Source organism: Pituophis catenifer, unplaced genomic scaffold (genome assembly GCF_029215685.1).
Source record: "Pituophis catenifer annectens isolate HBS135680 unplaced genomic scaffold, rPitCat1.0.hap2 SCAF_2, whole genome shotgun sequence".
Lineage (NCBI taxonomy): Eukaryota > Metazoa > Chordata > Lepidosauria > Squamata > Colubridae > Pituophis > Pituophis catenifer.
Genome location: NW_027256882.1, coordinates 229,860,507 through 229,880,121, shown reverse-complemented (window position 1 = coordinate 229,880,121; position 19,615 = coordinate 229,860,507). Strand labels below are relative to the sequence as shown.

Here is a 19,615-nt window from a genome sequence, read left to right as displayed (position 1 = left end):
AACAATTGCTCTGAATTGAGTTGCAGTTTAATTTGAACCAACTGCCCAGTTTTTGTAGGGTAGTAAAAACTCTTCATCCAAGAAGCATGGTTCCCTACAATTTGCCCTTGGCCTATTCCAACTATTGTTCGATTTTTACCAGATCCCACTGTAATGCCCTTTCTTCAGCAGCACTATTATGGGATAGATACGGGAGTCTCCTCCAGACTCATTGCTTGTGCTCTTGTGGTGATCAATAACACACACCTTTATATTGCAGGAGTTATAGAACATTGCACCAAAGTCTTATTTTTCTCCATCTAGCAGCAATCCCAGGCAGTCAGACAATCTCTATGTCTATTTTCTAGTTGCTGATAAAGGTTTATTTATACAACCTACAATGTTGTTGTAAAGTTTTGTTATTTAGCATCCAAGCTTTCACAGGAGGATTTAAGATGGATTGTTGTATATGCTATTTCTGTTTATTCATTTATTTGTTTGTTTGTTTGTTTATTTATTTATTTATTTATTTATTTATTTGTCGCATTTCTATGCCGCCCAACTCCCTGGACTCTGGGCAGCTTACAACAAAAAATAATGCGAACAATATACTACAAAAGTTGTTTTAAAAAACATTAAAAACTCATACACTCCATTCATGACCGGATCACGCAAGATTGCAGCAGTGAGATCAACGGCCCCAGGCCTGCCGGAAGAGCCAGGTCTTCACTGCTTTCCGGAAGGCCAATAGGGTGGGGGCGGTCCGGACCTAAGGAGGTAATTGGTTCCAGAGAGTCGAGGCAGCCACAGAGAAGGCCCTCCCCCACGGGCCCGCCAGCCGACATTGTTTAGCTGACGGGATCTGGAGGAGACCAACTCTGTGGGATCTTACCGGTCGTTGGGAGCTATGCGGTAGAAGGCGGTCTCGAAGATAGCCTGGCCCTAAGCCATGTAGGGCTTTAAAGGTAATAACCAACACCTTGAATTGTGTCCGGAGACTGATAGGGAGCCAGTGCAGCTCGCAGAGAATTGGTGTAATGTGGGTGTATCTAGGTGCATCCACAATAGCTCGCGCAGCTGCATTCTGGACCAACTGTAGTCTCCGAACACTTTTCAAGGGTAGCCCCATGTAGAGCACATTGCAATAATCCAACCGTGAGGTGACAAGGGCATGAGTGACTGTGAGGAGAGCCTCCTGATCTAAGTAGGGTCGCAGTTGGTGCACCAGGCGAACCTGTGCAAAAGTCCCCCTAGCCACAGCTGTCAGATGTTGCTCTAATCTTAGCTGTGAGTCTAGAAGAACACCCAGATTGCGAGCCCGTTCTGAGGGGGACAATTCCCCCCCCCCAGGACCAGAGATGGACAATCGACATAGTCTTTAGGAGGCAATACCCACAGCCATTCGGTCTTGTCTGGGTTAAGTCTGAGCCTGTTGACTCCCATCCAGACCCTCACAGCCTCCAGGCACCGACATATCACATCCACTGCATCGCTGAACTGAACTATCTATTTTATCTATTTTGGCTTTCTTTTTCTTTCCATTTCGGGCCAAAAGCAGTTATAAATCACATTGAAATTGACTTGCATGTGTGTTTGCAGTTTGAGTCGCTCAAGAGAGAGATGTCCATCCAAAGAAAGTAGCTAATGTGTACAAAGAAAAGGAAGGAAGATAGATTCAATTAAGACCTGAACTTATAAAAACTCTTGGAAAGTATTGATTTAAACATAAACTAGATGTGGAATTTTATCTCCATTAAAGCCTATCTTCTTTGTTGTGAAATATAGATCAATACTATTGTCCTCAAATATTATAGATGCTGGGTTATAGAAGTTTTAATAATATAAATTCATGGCACACATGAGGTGGATTTTTTGTTGTTGTTCTAATTATTTACTTAAATTCAGGCACTTGGGCATCCTCTTTATATATTAGGCCGGTATTATTAATCCCATATTGGGAGGTGTGGTGTGAAATTAATTAAAATAATAGAAACCACCTACAGTATTTCACCATCTTCTCCACATCACCCAAATAAAATTAGAATAATAAGCATTTTTTAAGGGATTCCCTGAGATTGTTTTTTAAAGCTAAAAGAAAAGAATGTCCCAATTTTAAACCATCACTCTAGAGAAGAAAGGAATGTTAAATTTCTTCATACACCACTTTTTCTCATTTGAATTGCTTCCCAAGAATAGCTATTTTTAAATTCATTTGCTCTGCTATTAACATAATTCTATGCTGCATTATTTCTTCTGGCCATGATTAAAGTCACAGTGGCATGTTAGATTAAGCAGGTGATCTTGATTATGTGATTTAGGATTAATTATTCAACTGGAAATTAACATAAATCCCTTTGTTAATCAGGCAAGAGAAATACGCTAAATTCTGGGGTGACTGGGAGCCGGTATTTAAACATCTGTAAAAAATCAATGACTGACCATCACAGAATTTATGCTATGTAAGTCACTTAATGATGCCTTATAAATTGTGATTGTAAAGGAAGCACAGGAGTGGGTCACAGCATATTAGTATATTTAATCTATAAAATCCTAATAAAATGTATGGGGCATGGTTTCAGAATGAGACACGCTATATGAGCACTATGGTGGGTAGGTAAATGGGTCTCTCCTGCTAAACAAAAACCACTAAGACTTTACAGTTATGCACAATAGATTTTTTTTTATCTTATTCTTACTTAAGTTTTATGTGCAGTTTTGGGATCATCCAAGTAAGGTAGAAAGGGTTTCATTTCCTGATTTGTTATAGCTACTGAATATTCTTTTCCCGACATGAATTGGTTTCATAAACCTGGATGATGAGGTAGGATCAAAGAGGAAAGATTGTTCAAGATACAACTCTGGACATGTTCCAGTCTTATTTTATCTATGTAGCTTCATGTCCTAGCTCTTACCGGAAAAACTAATGAATTATAATCTGTTATAACAGCTGATAGGTAGCAGTGCAGGGAGGAAGTGCTGGAGGAGGAAGAGGAAAAGAGGATTCAGTGAGAACAGGAATCATTGTATAGGTCTCCTGCGTCAGCAGGGGGGTTGGACTAGATGACCTCCAAGGTCCCTTCCAACTCTGTTACTGTTACTGATTTGAAGACAGTACAAGTCTGCTCACTGTTGGGTGACCAACACCATCTTTACAATTCATTCAGTTTTCTTGAATTTATCTTTGGTGCTTTGGACAGGAATTCAAAATGGCACACATTCCATTCCATCCTCCACTTTTCCCCTACATCAAAAACCCTGTGATGTATTTCCATGCAGGATGTAGAGAACTTGGCAGTCATTATAGCCTAGTCTTTCCTACCGGAGCTCACTAATTTGGCTTAATTATTCTCCATTGTGGAATTATTATTCCACATGGAATTATTTCCTGTGGAAAAAAAAACACCAATATTTTGAACAAGCAAAGGGCTCCAGTATAGCTCTAAAGCACTGACTTTGGAATTATCCCATCAAAAATTGGAAGGGTTACAGATGTTCGTTTTCTCAGGTTTGCTTATGGGAAAATGTATACCATACATGCATGCTGGATAGACAGACAAGCACACTCTTCCCTTTCTAATTTCCACCTCATACATTTCCAGTTCATGTGTTGCCTTCTGTTCTTTAAACCTAATGGGGCTTTCATTTTTTGTGGATCTTATAAATTGCATCCCACCCCATTTTCCAAGTGAATTACAATTACCTTGGTCCTCTGCATATTATTTTTCACATCTGTCCCCCTCAAATATTTTACAATTTGCTGCAAGTCATTCTGGCCATGAAAACAACATTGTCTGCATGCAAAAGTACACACATATTCATATCACCAGCCAACACACTTGTAACAGTACAATAATAATTCCTTATATGTTTATCCATAGAAATAGGTGACTTCCGTCTCCTATCTCAAGACGCATTTCAAATTCCTTTTCAGGCTTCATTTTGGCTCCCAGAGAAGTTCCTTCTTTCATTTTGTGATTTAATTACCTTATCCCCCACCACCGCCATTTACCTTCCTGTCCTGTTTCCTCTTTTCTGCTGTTTACATACTATGGACATTAGATTCTTAGAAGCCAAGTACCATAATTTTCTTGCTTCTTCTGGCAAACCTCCATCACAAATTGTACAACTTTCTTCAATCTCCCCACTTTACTGGAACACTCTGGAATGCCTAAATTTTATTACACTGAAATATAGATATTGCTTGACTTACAACCATTCATTTAATGAGTGTTGGAAGTTACAACAGCCATTTTTGACACTTACAACCATTGCAGCATCCCCATGGTCATGTGAGCAAAATTTAGATGCTTGGCAACTGGCATGTATTTATGACAGTTGCAGTGTCCCGGACTCATATGATCTCTTCTATGATTTTCTGAAAAGTGAAGTCAATGGGGAAGCCAGATTCACTTACGAACCATATTATTAACTTAACAGCTTCAGTGGGTCACTTAACAATTGTGGCAAGAAAGGTTGTAAGATGGTACAAAATTCACTTAACAACTGTCTTGTTTAGTAATAGATATTTTTGGCTCATTTTTGCTTGTAAGTCAAGGACTAGCAATAGCAATAGCACTTAGATTTATATACCACTTCACAGTACTTTATAGCCCTCTCTAAGCGGTTTACAGACTCAGCATATTGCCCCAACAATCTGGGCCCTCATTTTACCAACCTCGGAAGGATGGAAGGCTGAGTCAACCTTGAGCCAGTGAGACTCAAATTGCCCAACTGCTGGCAGCTGGCAGTCAACAGAAGTAGCCTGCAATACTGCATTCTAACTACTGTGCCACGATGGCTACCACGACTACCTGTACTGCAGAACATGAAAGAGAGAACATGGGAGCATCAATGTTCTGGATATGGAAGATGAGGGGAGAATAGAAAAGGGGTTGAATATTTTTTTTCCAATAATTTTTTTTTATTTTCAAAAACACAAACAAAACAAAACATAAAAACATTATCATTCCATACAAGAGGGGTTGAATATTGAAGTCAGTCAATAGGGTGAATATAGAGCAAAGCCCATGGCATCATCTATGATGGCTACTTCATTTTGGAAACAATGCAAAGTGCTAACATTTATAACATAATAAAAAGGAGACTGACTGAAATAAAATAATTTTTAACTCTTTTCGAACTTAATTCAAGCCAGTTGATAAGTGGTTGGTATAGGTGAAACTGCATACATGGAACTGTAACTCAGGAAAGATAAGATATTCCTAATTTATCTAGAAGTAGCTATATTAGAAGAAATAATTAGGTCAGGCGGACACCAGCATTTTCCAGGTGTTTACCTGAGTCTGTGTGTGTGTGGGGGGGAATGGAGATGTTGCTGATTTATAAGCTTTATTGAGTTTATAAAGCTTTTATAAGCTTTATTCCTTAAGGTAGTTGCATTTGTTTTTCGGGCTTGCCCCAAGATGGTGTGCTTTTAATGAGCAACAAAGCTGCACTAGACTTTCATGAGTCCCAGTGCACTTTTTCGGAATAGTTTTTGAAACATGCACTGCCCTAGTAATTATAACTTGTTCACACTGTTCCTTTGAAAACAGTTTCAGATTTCTAGTAACCCAGAATGCCACAAACAGATTATTCCCTGAGGTTACATGCAGGTCTCATTTGCTGCTTTGATACCCAGTTCTATCCCGGGCACACTTCAAAGGCTTTGAAATGACAGATTTTTTCAGCTACAGTAGTGGCCAAAATTGTGGGAACCTTTTGGGAAAAGTGTATTTTTGAGGTTTTATGGCTAATAACACCACTTTTTTTTTTTTTGAGTTTAAAGATAATCATATTTCACCACTGGAATGGCCTGGGAATAGTCTAGACCTTAACCCAATTGAAAATTTATGGAGCCAACTAAAGAAACTTGTTAGTCAGAAGTGACCCAGCAATAAAACCCAGTTAATAGAAGCAATCATTCAATCTTGGTTTCACATTATAATAGTTGCAGAACCAAAAGACTTGATTCACTCCATGGGAAGATGTTTGTAAGGCTGTAATTCATGCTAAAAGTTACCCAACTAAGTATTAACTGACGTGGTAATTTTGTATATCTTGTTTTTTTCTAGGGTGATAATTTTTGTATATCTCATTTTTTCTGTGTTTCACTTTTCTTTTTTATACTGTAACTGCTATTCTAATAGCAAATCCTTCATAAAAGTTATTGCATTACATTCTTGATTAAATTATCTTTCCATTGATATATAATTTTATGGTACTACTCCAAAAAAAAGTGGTGTTATTAACTGGTTTTAGAAAATACACTTTTTCCAAAAGCTTTCCACAATTTTGGCCACTACTGTACTCTTCTCAGAACCCTTTCTCAGATTTTTCAAAACCCTTTCTCTCTGTGAGGGACAATTTTGGTGGCAACCTGAAAGAGAGTTTTTTTTTAAATGACTGGGAGATTTTAGCAAGGAAGTTCAGGCAGATTAGTTCCGTCCTTATGTTTGCTGCTGGCAAGGAAACGTTTTGTTAATACTGGCAGCATTTCGACATCTAAGCTGATCTGTTTGCTGAAGGAGGTGGTCTATATTTTCCTTTTTACCTACCTTAATTTATTTTCTCTTATGATGTTGCATGCTATCTTACCCGCTTTATTTTCTGGCCTCTTGAACACTATGTTGAAATGGAAAGTGGGATAAAAACTTTAAATAAACAGTAGGGTTTTGTCAACATCGCTTATCACTTCATCAAAAGAAGAATTTATTTATTTATCGGGAATTCAGTGTGTGCTGGTTTCAACTGGTGATAGCAGTAAATTATGCATTTAGATAAGCAGATTTCTAGCAGGCTTTGTATAATTTGGATACAGGGGGACATCTTGGTCAAGTGCATTTTTCACTTCATTCTCTCCTCAAATAGCATGGAAATGCTGTAATCAAAGAACCGATTGTGGTGTGTCTCTGCTATTACTGGGTAGCAGGCATAATATCCAGCCCAGCCCAGATGCAGACAAAATGGCAGTGCTTAGTTACTATGGTGACCACCTTGGGTATGACTTTTCAAATAGAAATAGACTTTATAATAGAATATTTCAGTTTATGTTCCTGGAAGGAAGCGGCAGGTTTTATAAATAAGCTGCAACCGTCTTAAGTAACAATTAGATTTACTGCAAGGTTTTTAATTGTTTGTATTTTTCTGTAAATGTTTTACTATATCAATTAGCTTTATATTATGAACTTTACCATCTGTCGAATAAAAGACTGCATTATAATACCTGTAGTAATTTTATTGAAAGTGATGGTTGTGTCGGCCTTATGAAGTAGACCAGAGCTGGAAACAGACTCCGTAGGAAGACGAGAAGTATTCTGCTCATTGAGATTGGTGGCAATGCAATAATGGCATTGCGCAAGACTGGTTGAAATTTACCTCCCCTTATTTTAACTTTTATCAAATAAACTAGAGTCCTTCCTTTTAGTTCTGAAAATGTTAATTAAAATATTGTTATACGATTTGATCTCTCTTCAGTTCTTCTTTCTCCCATTACAAAAGCTTCTTCGAAGCTTTAACAAGCCTGTTTTGTAAATCCCTGAAAAGAGATATTATAATTGTCTTGGTTAAGCATTTATTTATTTATTCCATTTTTTATAGCCACCCATCTCAACCAAATAACTTTGGGCAGTTTACAGTTCTAAGTACTACAGTTGTATTTCCTTTTTAATTGTTGAAACTTCAGCCAGCTTCTTTTGAATAGTCTGTAAAATGTTTTTATCTGAGTCATTCTCTTGACTTGTCACTTGTATTTCCACTTTAAATGCCTTTTCTGTTTATAATCCACAATTTTTAATCCAATATTTCTGATTCTACTATTTCTGATTTATTTCACATCTGTCATTCCTTCATTAACACTGGATGATTGTCTATCTATAGAAGCATACATTCTTACTGATATTGCAGTTATTAATTTCTGGTCCCATTCTTTAAAGATCTCCTTTAATTTTTAAAATCTGAAGCATTTTGTATTATTTTTGTAAATTCCAATACTGATCAAAACTTTTGGTTTACATTTTTTTTGCCTAGAATCTTTAATCCCCAATAGTGTCCAATTTAAATCATAATCTAATATATGATACAACTTACAATAGACAAAATAACTTCATTTCCCATAAAAAGCTGTTTATTTTATATAGTTAGCTCCAAAATCTTATAGTAAAAGTTTCAAAATTCCAAAATTTTTAGTAGTAGCACTAGTAAATGCATTACAATCAAAAGACCTAGCATGTTTTTTTTTTTTATTGAAGTGAGAAATCTAGATATTTTCATGCCTGTCAGGTTAGTTTTATTCACATAGTCAAATGCAAATAAAATGCTTTCATCTGTTGGCCAGTCATTTGTATAAAATTTCCAAAGTTCCTGATTTCTTCGTTCTTCAAAGTCACATTCTGACTAATGCTAAAGGAATCAGAGAGTCAGCCTAGTGTAAATGGAAATGCCAAGTACTTTAGCAATGACGAGATTTATTTTCAGTTTAGATTCATTTCTATCATGGAGCATTACTGCCAAAAGTTATGCCTGCATGTATGGATTTTAAGAAGATCATAGTTGCTTGTTTTTCTTTCTTTCTTTTTTTGAAAAAAAAAAAATCCAAGAAATAATTTGGGATACTTATTGCTAGGCCAGTAAATTCAAACGCCACTGTGTGTTACTGCTTGCTTGCTTATTTATTTAACATTTTTCTTTTCCACTTGGAAAACACTCATTATATATTCGCTTATAAGATGAGCACTGAGAAAGGAGAGGAAAAACCACCAAAGTAATAACAATCTGTTACTGTGGTATATTGTCTATTTAAAAGCTATACTATTTCTAAGGTCCACTGAGAGCTTTGTGCTTGCAGGAGTTGGTGTACCTGGGTGAATTATTTTTTTCCTTGTCTTCATATATCTAATTTAGAAGGTGCATTGTTACCTTCAAATTCAAGTTGGAATTTTTGTTCATCGCTTTGCACTTTAGGCAAACTTTTAAATGAACAGATAGGTATTTATTTTGTACTTTAGAAATAACAAATAGCAATAGGTAGTTTTTGTAAGGCTGCTTTAATTAGGGTATTTGTGTAATCAATGTGGAACACAGGGTCTTCCACTGTGTAATCAGTGGAACAACCTGCCTCCAGAAGTTGTGGATGCTCCAACACTGGAAGAGATTGGACAACCATTTGTCTGAAATGGTAAAGGGCAATGATGGCTAACTTTTTCCGGATCGAGTGCCCAAAGTGTGCACGCAAATACACGTGTGTGCCTGAACCCCCAAAATGCAATGCATGTGGGCCCCCCGCCTGCACCACTGCATGAGCCCCATGCATGTGTGCACACCCGCTCATGCGCCCCATCCCCCGTGCATGTCCACGCACCCCCAGCACAGGTGCCCTGCGCATGCACAGCAGAGGGCCAACGACCAGCTGGCCAGCGGGAGGCAGGTGCACATGCGCGGCAGAGCTGAACTGGGGCGATGGCTCATGTGTCCACAGAAAGAATGCTACGTGCCTCCTGTGGCACACATGCCATAGGTTCGCCATCATGGGTATAGGGTCTCGTGCCTGAGCAGAGGGTTGGACTAGAAGATCTCCAAGGTCCCTTCCAACTCTGTTATTCTGTTATGTCTTTTTGGTTGTCAGGAGAACCAGCCATTCAGAGTCCTGATTGCATATCTAATCGGAAGCAGTTCAGATCTACATCATATAGAGCAAGGAACATGCATCTCCAAACAGCCTCCTTAGATATTGTAGGTTTCTCTTCAACAATTCAAAGCTATCGATGCACCATGGAAGCAATAAAAGATTTAGCCTTGTCCTCCATAAATTGCATGTTTGCCACAGTTATCTCAATCAACTTTATAAGGATTGCTTCATTCCAACATTGGACAGATTACTTTATGTGTGTGGTTATGCTTTGCTTAACAAAGAGCTGATGACCTCCAGTTTGACATTTTTTGTTGTTCAAACTGATTTTTCAATCTATAACTGTAGCTACCCCCCACTCCCCATTTCAGGATGACAGCCGGATGATTGAAGAGGTACAAACAGACAAAATAGAAAGCCTGGAAAGAAAACATGCGGAAGCAATTAAGAGGCTATGGGAGGATCCAGGCATCCAAGAGTGCTACCACCGGCGGAGAGAATACCAATTGTCAGATTCAGCTAAATAGTAAGTATGGTAATCTTTGCAAACTTGACTTTGGCTTTTTAAAAAATATTTAAAAAAAATTATGGCTTCTTATCACTTTGTTGTATGGAATGTTAATGAACAGATTTTACTAAGTGTGCATGTTCAGTTTTTATGATCTTGAACAGTTAATAAAACATAGTTGAAATAAATGCATGATGTGCATGAAATGCACATAGTGTTTCTCTGGTTGGAACTGGAAATTCCTCCTCCCCCTCTCTTCTTTCCTTTTTTGGGGGAGTCCTTGGAGGACTACAGTGGACTTATTGACCCAGTGGCATCATTGGAGGCTCAAAGCTGAAGATTTTAAGTCTCTTTTCAGAGTTTGGGGGGCATTGAGTTTATCCCCAATTTTGATAAGTCTTCCAGAAGCTTGATTTTTTTCTTTATTAGAGAAGAAATATTGCTATCGAAAAATATAATTGTAATGCCAAATTTTGATCACATTGTTTTAGGAGACTGTCATCAATATAATGCATGCTTTTCTGTATGAGGCATATGCATATAAAATGTTTCCAGTAGATTGTCTTCCTCTGTTAAATGGACATTACAAATACTTCCTGTACATTATCTAGCTATCTGTAGAATAATTGGATATTTGATCTTTGAGGCCATCATCATCTTTATCTTCATTTTACACACTTATTTAGCTCACCAAAGCAACTCTGAATGAGTACAAGGAATTGAATTTAAAAACAGAAGTAAAGTAATATCAAGATGTACATATGTCAGTTCACATCAGGGAACAACATTAATGGGAAAACAGTAATCAAGAATTGGACTTACATATCACTTTATCTCAGATCCTGCTGGAGAAGTCAAATCTTTAGGGCCGTTCTGAAATTCAGCAGGTTCAGAACATATAGGCTTCAGAGGGAGGATATAGGGCAGTGGCAGATATAAAGAAGCATTACAACTCTCTGCAATCTTCAAATAGAAGTAAGATTTCCACAACAGCATCCTAATTCGGAATACATTTTCAAACATACATTTTGATACATTTGTTGTTGTTGTTGCTATATTAGCTTTCATGTGAAATACCAGTTTCAGTCTTTGTTGAATCATGTGAAATGCTTTCTGATGGCATGAACTAAAAAGATGTGTGACTTTGATTTTGAAGTTTCCTTTCAGATTTAGAACGTATTGCTGTGCCATTATTTGTGCCAAATGAGCAAGATGTCCTCAGAGTAAGAATACCAACCACTGGAATAATTGAATACCATTTTGTGCTACAAAAAGTTCCTTTTCGGTAAGTCTATCCTGAAGGCCTTCTCTTAGCCATCATGATTATCATATGCCCAAAATTGCACCAATTGTTTTCAATAAATGGATAAGTAAAGAAAATACATAAGACTAGATCAATTCTCTCCAGTCTTGTTTCACCTTTGCTATTATGCTACATCCATTTCTGTACAGTCTTTACAAGATTTCAGAATCATAGAATCAAGTCTTAAAAAATATCATTTAGGAACTCAAGACCAAATTAAAATATCCATGGTGGAAGGCTAACCTGTCTTTGCTTGATCATATTCAGTGAAAAGAAGCATACCCTCTGTAATTGGTTCCATTGTTCAACTGTGCTTACTGTAATTTATAAGTCTATTTCCTAATATAAAGGTTTCCCTGTCAGTTGTGTCTGACTCTAGAGAATGGTACTTATCTCAGTTTCTTGGCCGAGGGAGCCAGCATTGTCCAAAGACAATTTCCATGGTCATGTGGCCAGCATGGCTATATGCCAAAGGTGCACAGAAAGCTGCTACCTTCCCACCAAAGTGGTATCTATTAATCTACTTGCATTTGCATGCTTTCAAACTGCTAGGTGGGCAGGAGCTGGAGCTAGGAACGGAGCTCACCCCATTGCGCAGAGCTCGGGTTTCGAACCCAGGCTGTCAGTTCTCCAACTGACAAGCTCAGTGTCTTTAATTGCTGAGCCATCATGCATCATATTTCCTAATCTATAAACTACTAAAATTGTAATTGTCTTGACCTTTAACTGAGTGAAACCGTGCATCATAGGACAACAATTTTTGAATAAGGTACCTCAGCTGTACTCACAGAATGTGTCCAAGATCCAGGACCCATGACTGTTGAGGAATGAAATTTAGGGAAGTTATGGCTGATTTAGTGCTATTGGCTGCTGCTGCACTTCTGGTCTGCTGTAATCACACAAACTTTCTTTTCAACAGTCCATAGTAGTTTCCCAGCCAGTCTTGTAATCCCTTGCTCTTTCCCCCACCCAGCATGGGGAACAGTAGGGACTGTTTTCCTGAGAGATCCACATTTGGACTCACTTTATTCAGTGCATTAGAAGTTAGGGAAGAAAAAAAACAAGTCTTGAAGCACTATGCATCTTCACTGCTTCTCTTTCAGTGCAGCAGGCACTCAGAATGTGCGTTGTGGAAGAGTTGTGGAGATGGATGAAGTTACACATTATTTGATCCAACAATAGAATTGGTACCCATGAAGCTCAGATAACTTGAAATAACTTTTCCACCATCATTTTAGTGGAACATAATTTACCTGTTAATTTTTCCAAACATAAAATATACAAATCAATTGTATAAAAATCAGTATATCTTTCTAGCAAAGTGCAGCCTCGAAGTTGGTGCTTGGTGAAGTGCTTTACAGGATGATTAGTGATTTCTGCTCCTTTTTACAGAATGGTAGATGTTGGTGGACAAAGATCAGAAAGAAGGAAATGGATCCACTGTTTTGAAAATGTGACCTCAATTATATTTTTAGTTGCACTGAGTGAATATGACCAAGTCCTGGCAGAATCCCATAATGAGGTAGGAAAAAGAAAAGTAATTGCTGTCATAAATAGTTATTCAATACTCATGTGTGCATCTTAACAGAAGTTACTATAGAAGGCTGACATTTGTGCCAGATATGTAGGGAGGGAAAAGGAACTTGACAGATAACTGCCCAACTATGCCCTTAACACAAAAATTATACCAATGTAATTGGCTTGGACTTCTGACAGAGGTATATTCATGTTCAACAAAAGTAATAAAACATCGATGCTTGAAAATAAACTAATATATGATTAATAATAAATAAATGACAATAAATAGATTCACTTAACGATCACAATTGAGCGTGGAATTTTGGTTGAAAGCCACTGTGATTGTTAGGTGGATCACCACATGACCTGATTTGATTTTATGACTGTTTTTACAATGGTTTGTAAAATGACTCACCACAGTTCTTAAGCAAATGATATGGTTGTTAAGTAAATCCATTTTTGAGAATGGGCATATTTTTTGCCAGAAACTGCCTGGAAATTGTCAAAAAACATTGCAAATTATGATCACATGACTATGAGGTGCTGCACCTGGTCGTAAATGCAAACTAGTTGCTAAGCAACCAAAATGCAATCATGTGACCTTGGGGTGTGTGTGCACATGTGGCAATCATAACTCGTATATAATCCCATCCTTCGAGCAGTGTGGGGGAGTCTGTCAGAACTTTGAATAATCTTTAAGTGACAAGTCATTAAACAAGGACTACCTCTAATCGCCACAAAATCAAACCTAGTGGCATCAAGAGATGTCCTCTGGAAGAGCATAATTTTTAGCATCTTCAAAGAACAATCAAGGGGACATATCTGAGCTCTATAGGGAGGCTGTTCCAAAGAAGGACCAGTTGCTCAAGAGCAATGCTTCTGAGCCGCGTCAGATGGGTCAAATCTGGTTGGAGGATACGGTCCTGAACGTATCTAAGCGTCAAAAGCATAGATAGGTCAAAACCAGAATTTTGAATTATACCTAAAAGTTGTTTGGAAACCGATCAGGTATAATGTTATTCTGGCCACTTGTGCTGGCTAACATATAGAACACACCATCTACACTATCTGAGGCTCCTAAGTGATCTTCAGAGACAATCACATGTACAAAGTGATAAAGGCTCGAGTTACTGCAACATAGCCTGCTCCAGGTATGGCCGCAATTGGTGCACCAGCATGAGCTGGTCAAAGGTCCTCTGCCTACACCTTCCATTTGCCAACTGATATTAGCTTTGAGCATCTCCTAATTCCTCCTTCAGTCTCTCTATTCCTCCCTACTAATGAGTTTTCTGATCTCACAATCTACATCATCCAAAGCATTCCACTATGAGCCAGCCTCCAGGAACTTTGTACAGGTAGACTTTGAGTTATAAGGGCAATTGGATTCAGAATTTCTATCATTAAGCACTGGAATCATGAAGCACAATGTTATGTGATTGCATTGCTTAATGATAGCAATCCCTGTAGTGCCCATGGCCATTATTAAGAGAAGATTGTGGGTTGTTAAGTGAGCACCGCCTCACAGCTTCTAACAACCAAAGTCAGCAGGGAAGTCAGCAGAAATTTGCAAATCCCTGGTAGATTGCAAACAAGCCAGCAGACAGATCAATGACTGTTACTGGGTGGGAGAGAGTGCATAAGGGTGTGCAAATGCCCTGGAAGGCACATGGGTGGCTTGGGAGGTGACTACAACAAAACTTGGGGTGGCTGCTGCTGGGTGGGAGAGTCAGAGTGAGCTGCTGGGGAGGTATGGCACAAATGCAGCAAGGCTTGGGAAGAACTGGTACAGACTTGGGATGGCTGCTGACAGGTAGGGGAAAGTGCACAAGTAGCTAGAGAGGCACGGAGTGAGCTCAGTGAGGCTCAGAGATGGTGTCTAAGGGGTTGGGAGGGTGTGTGAGCAGAGCAAGGCTCAGGGAGGATGCGTAAGGGCCAGAGATGGTTTACGGGTGGCAAGCAAGGCATGTCATGAGTGCAGAGGGTGGGACATGTTGTGGAGTGGGGCATGTTGCATGGGTGGAGGGAGGCTAATCTGAGCAATTTACAATCTTCCCTGCCAGCTGCCCCGTTGACTTTTCTTGTGGGAAACTGGCAGGGAAGGTTGCAAATCAGGATCATGTGACCTTGGGATGCTGCAACCATCATAAGTGTGAGCTGATTGCCAAGTGTCTAGGTTGCAGCTACGTAACTATGGTGGTCCTGGGATGACAGGAACATTGAGAAAGGTTATGACCACCATCTTCAGCGTTATGGTGACTTTGAACAGATGCTTATTGAATGGTCGTTAACCGAGGACTACCTGTATCACAATCCTACAGTCCATTGCAATCCTTCAGCACAGATAACTAACAATAACTATAAAGCACTCATAATAGACATTTATAAGGAAGTGGTCTGCTATCAGGAGCACTTCGATCTTGTAGTAGGGCTCATCTTAGTAATTCTTGTATAGTTCTAGTCTTACATAGACTCCATGTTATTAGTCATACACAAACATCACCATTCCTGGGACAGAATACTTGTTTTCTTGCCAACTGTGCCATCTGGAGGTGGTCCAATAGTTTTCTGGAAATGTGCCAGCATCAAGCATTTCCTTTTCTGGGAGATATTGCACTATTCCCAAAAAGAAATAGATCATTGTGTTCCCGAGGTGGTGGGGAGGAAGTTCCAGTGTTCCCAGGAACATTCTGTCCACAGGCCAGTGAGGTTTTCCCATCTCCATATGTCTATTTTAAGAGGTGTAATAGAGTTTATGGCATTGTCTGGATAGCTAATACAGTTGCCCAAATTAATTAAATTTTGTGTACATGTCATGATGCAAAAAATGGTAGAGTACGTTTTGTTTTGAATATTAAATAAAGTTACTTTAATTTTTGAAGATAACCTATTTAAAAATGCTTCTTTGTTCTTTTATGCTTTTCTTGTAGAATCGTTTGGAAGAAAGCAAGGCCTTATTTAAAACAGTAATTACCTACCCTTGGTTTCAGAAGTCTTCAATCATCTTGTTCTTAAACAAAAAAGATATTTTAGAAGAGAAAATTATGCATTCTCATTTAATTAACTATTTTCCCCAGTTCCGAGGTAAATAATTATTCTAAATAGGGCTTATCTCTGTTATGCAGGGATACAATTTCTTCTGTTCGCTTACACAATTGGCACTCTCTTGGTAAAACCTGTCAGCTATCAGGGTTCTTTCCTATACTATCAAAATTTGTTATTTTATTACAATTTATATTATAGAGCCGTGGTGGCACAGTGGTTAGAATGCAATACTGCAGGCTACTTCTGCTGACTGCTGGCAGCCTGCAATTTGGCATTTCAGATCCCACCAGGCTCAAGGTTGACTCAGCCTCCCATCCTTCCGAGGTCGGTAAAATGAGGACCCAGATTGTTGGGGGCAATATGCTGACTCTGTAAACCGCTTAGAGGGCTGTAAAGCACTGTGAAGCAGTATATAAGTCTAAATGCTATTGCTATGCTATTACTTGGAATACTTAGTTTGTATTATTATAATTGAAGTTACACATAATCAGATTCTAATCCTAACAGATGGATACTGATGCTAGAATAAAAAATTATCATCTGTTCAGTCTAGCATGTTTGAAAACAATGGACTGGATTACACTAATAAATATTGAAGGCAAAAGGAAAAGGGAATGGCAGGAGTTAATTAGATTAGGGATACCCAATCCCCAGGCCATGGTCCACTACTGTGCCGTGAGCCATTCAGAACCGGGCCATGAAAGCGGCAGGAGAGCATGCGCACACCTCCCCCCTTGCATGAATAGTGGGCAAGCGTGCACGTGTTTGCTGGCCTTTCACAAGAAACCATCCCCTCTCTCCTGCAAAGAGTCAGACAGATTTAGGTACTGAATAGCGAATACATATAAAAACATATTTGGAGATCTCAATCTGGGTTTCTTAAATTATCGATTTTGATTTTGAACAGGACCAAAACAAGATGTCAAAGCTGCTGGAGACTTCATTCTGCAGTTATATAAGGATCAGAATTCAGACAAAGACATCTATGCTCATTTTACGTGTGCCACTGACACCGAGAACATTCGATTTGTGTTTGCAGCTGTTAAAGACACCATCCTTACTCGGAATCTAAAGGAATTCAACCTGGCATAAATAAAAGGGAATCAGCTACATACGTTTGATTATACTGCAATTTTATTTATTACTTATAAAATATATTCTGTGCAATAGATTTTTTAACAATTGTTTGTGTCCTTGCTGAACATGGAAGGGAACTTCGAATAAATTTAGAACTTTTTAAGGAATAGATTTTGAATATTCTGCTTTTAATTTTTTGGAGGGGATTTGTGAGCATTTTGGTCATAATCAGAAATCCTTTTGCCTTTCGTAATTTATAATAGATGTGCATTTAAACCTAGTGAGGGCCATGAGAATGAGTTTAAGACTAATTGTATTCTTATTATTCAACAGAAAGAGGGGTGCTTAGTTTTGAGTAATTATTTATTAAATGTTTTTAATGGTGCCTTTCTTCTTGTAGTGAACAAGCGGCCTTAACAGGTGGCAGCAGTTGATTGCTCTTTTTTTAGACTCAGGAAAACAAAAACAAAGTAGCCTCAAGCCTAATTATTACTTAGGTGTGAATTATCTAATCCTCTCAGGCTAGATTAAAAGAAAATTGGAACTGGTCTGATGAAGGGACTAATTAATAAAGTCTTCACATGCTGTTCCTGTGAAATTTGCGTGAAGTTACCATGAACTGAGCTTCATCAGAGTATGTATTTTACTTGGAATCAAACAATGGATACTAAAGAGGCTGTTTGCATATCTTCTCACTTAATGACAGGCAACTACAACATACAGGTGCTTTTATCCTTGATGATTTAATATTATTTGAATTAATATTAATATGTTAGCAAACCAAAAGCAGTTGTTTGAGGGACCCTCTCTTCCCAATTATATCTATCTGTCAGAAGGGATGTATTATGGGTCCAATCTGCTAAGAAGTTCCACCTGAAGGGAACCCAAATATCAGCCTTTTCTGCTGTGGTTCCTGCCCTCTGGAGCCCAAGTGAGGTTGGCCCTTTCCTATTCCAGCTTTCTGGAAATCCTGTAATAAAACATGGTTTTCCCAACAACCTTGAGGTATCCATAGGGCAGTGATGGTGCGCGTGTGCGCATGCAGGTGCATGCGCACACCAGAGCACTGGAACCCAGAAGATAGCAGCTGGCTGGTGCGCATGCACGCGACGGAACCTGGAAGAGCAGCTGGCGATGGCACGCATGCACAGAGAGGGCTCTGCGTGCCACCTCTGGCACATGTGCCATAGGGAGTCTGCAAGATGGCTCCACTGTACTTAGAATACTGATATTCTCCCACAATCTTTGTTTCTATTTGTGTTTAATTTTTTAAATGATTGTTATGTTTTTAATCATTGGTTGACTGTATGCTGCTCAGTGACATGAGTAGCTATATCAATTTGCAAAATAAACAGTGGCTTTCTATGATCAACTAATCCTTGTTTATAACTTAAATAATGCTTTGATTCTCCATTCGATCCCTTTTAAGAAAAATGTTTTACCTATTCAAATCTTTTATAGCTCACTTACTCTACAGCAGCCTACAACTGGATCAATAAAAGCAATCTTCATTTTCAAGCTTTACAATCTCAGTCACTCAATACAAGGGGAATGAGGCAGGGAAGGGAGATAAAATATTTGGGAAGCAATCAGAGCCGGTTCAAGGGAAGGCAGGCTGAGCTGCTTCTACTGGCATGGCCTCTAAAGTGCTGCCCGAGCGTGGCTGTAGCTAGATGACAATTGTGGACGGGAGACCATGTAATGTTTCAAGTTTGGCATTATTTTAAAGCAAACTCTGGCCTCAAATTGTTGTTTATTTGGTGAAGGTAAAGTGTAAATCAGAAAATAAGCTATGCCCAGATCTGTGTGGATCCATGGTCCTTCTCAATGCACAAATATGTTATTGTGCTAATTGAGGAAGAGAATGGTTGAAATTGAGATGTTTGCTTATGAGATGGTGGTAGTAAGGTAGAGGTTTATTGTGAAATGTTATTATACAAGTAGAAGTTATTTGTATAATACAGGCGTTTGATAAAAACCCTCTGAAATAATTGCTTGCATCTCCCTGTTAATTTAAAAAACAAAAAATGATTGAGCGATGTATTAAAATTGACCCAACAACTATATTATGTAATTTGGTTTCCACAATCACATTTTTCCCGAGGATTTTTGTTTAATCTAGAAGAGAAACCTTCCCAATACCTATAAATATATCTGTCTACACAAGGCCATGAAAGTTGCTCCATGGTGATGATGATTATAAGAGCTGACCAATCATATTTTTCTTAAAAATTATCCACTTTATTAGCTTTTTTCTGATTGAGAGTTAATGTGCATCTAAAATGTGCCTTTCTAAGAAGGCAGTTTCTTCCTTCTTGTACAGCCTATCACTTTTCTTTTTTTGAATGACCACTTTACAAACCAAAACCAAAACACCCAAAAACAAAAAACCAAAGCAAAGCAAAGCAATAAAAAGAGTTGTATTCAGATAGCCCTCAACTTAGGTCCGGTTGCTTAGCAACCATCTGAAGTTACAACAGACTCCACAAAGGCGACTAGATTTCAAAGTTTAAATGTTGCCCCAGTCATGTGACTGCATTTTTGGCGCTTAGCAACTGGCCAC

General features: G+C 38.5%; 1 protein-coding gene across 1 annotated transcript in view; it reads left to right on the top strand.

The window, feature by feature from the left end:
• LOC139311227 (guanine nucleotide-binding protein subunit alpha-14-like) overlaps positions 1-17,167 on the top strand; it is a 40,096-nt gene extending 22,929 nt beyond the window's left edge. Inside the window, exons 3-7 of the mRNA XM_070935620.1 lie at positions 9,976-10,130; positions 11,269-11,397; positions 12,808-12,937; positions 15,861-16,014; positions 16,883-17,167. Of these exons, the coding sequence (XP_070791721.1) occupies positions 9,976-10,130; positions 11,269-11,397; positions 12,808-12,937; positions 15,861-16,014; positions 16,883-17,067 (753 nt within the window). The 3' untranslated portion in view covers positions 17,068-17,167. The remainder of the gene's footprint in view (positions 1-9,975; positions 10,131-11,268; positions 11,398-12,807; positions 12,938-15,860; positions 16,015-16,882) is intronic.
• The last annotated feature ends 2,448 nt before the right edge of the window (positions 17,168-19,615 follow it).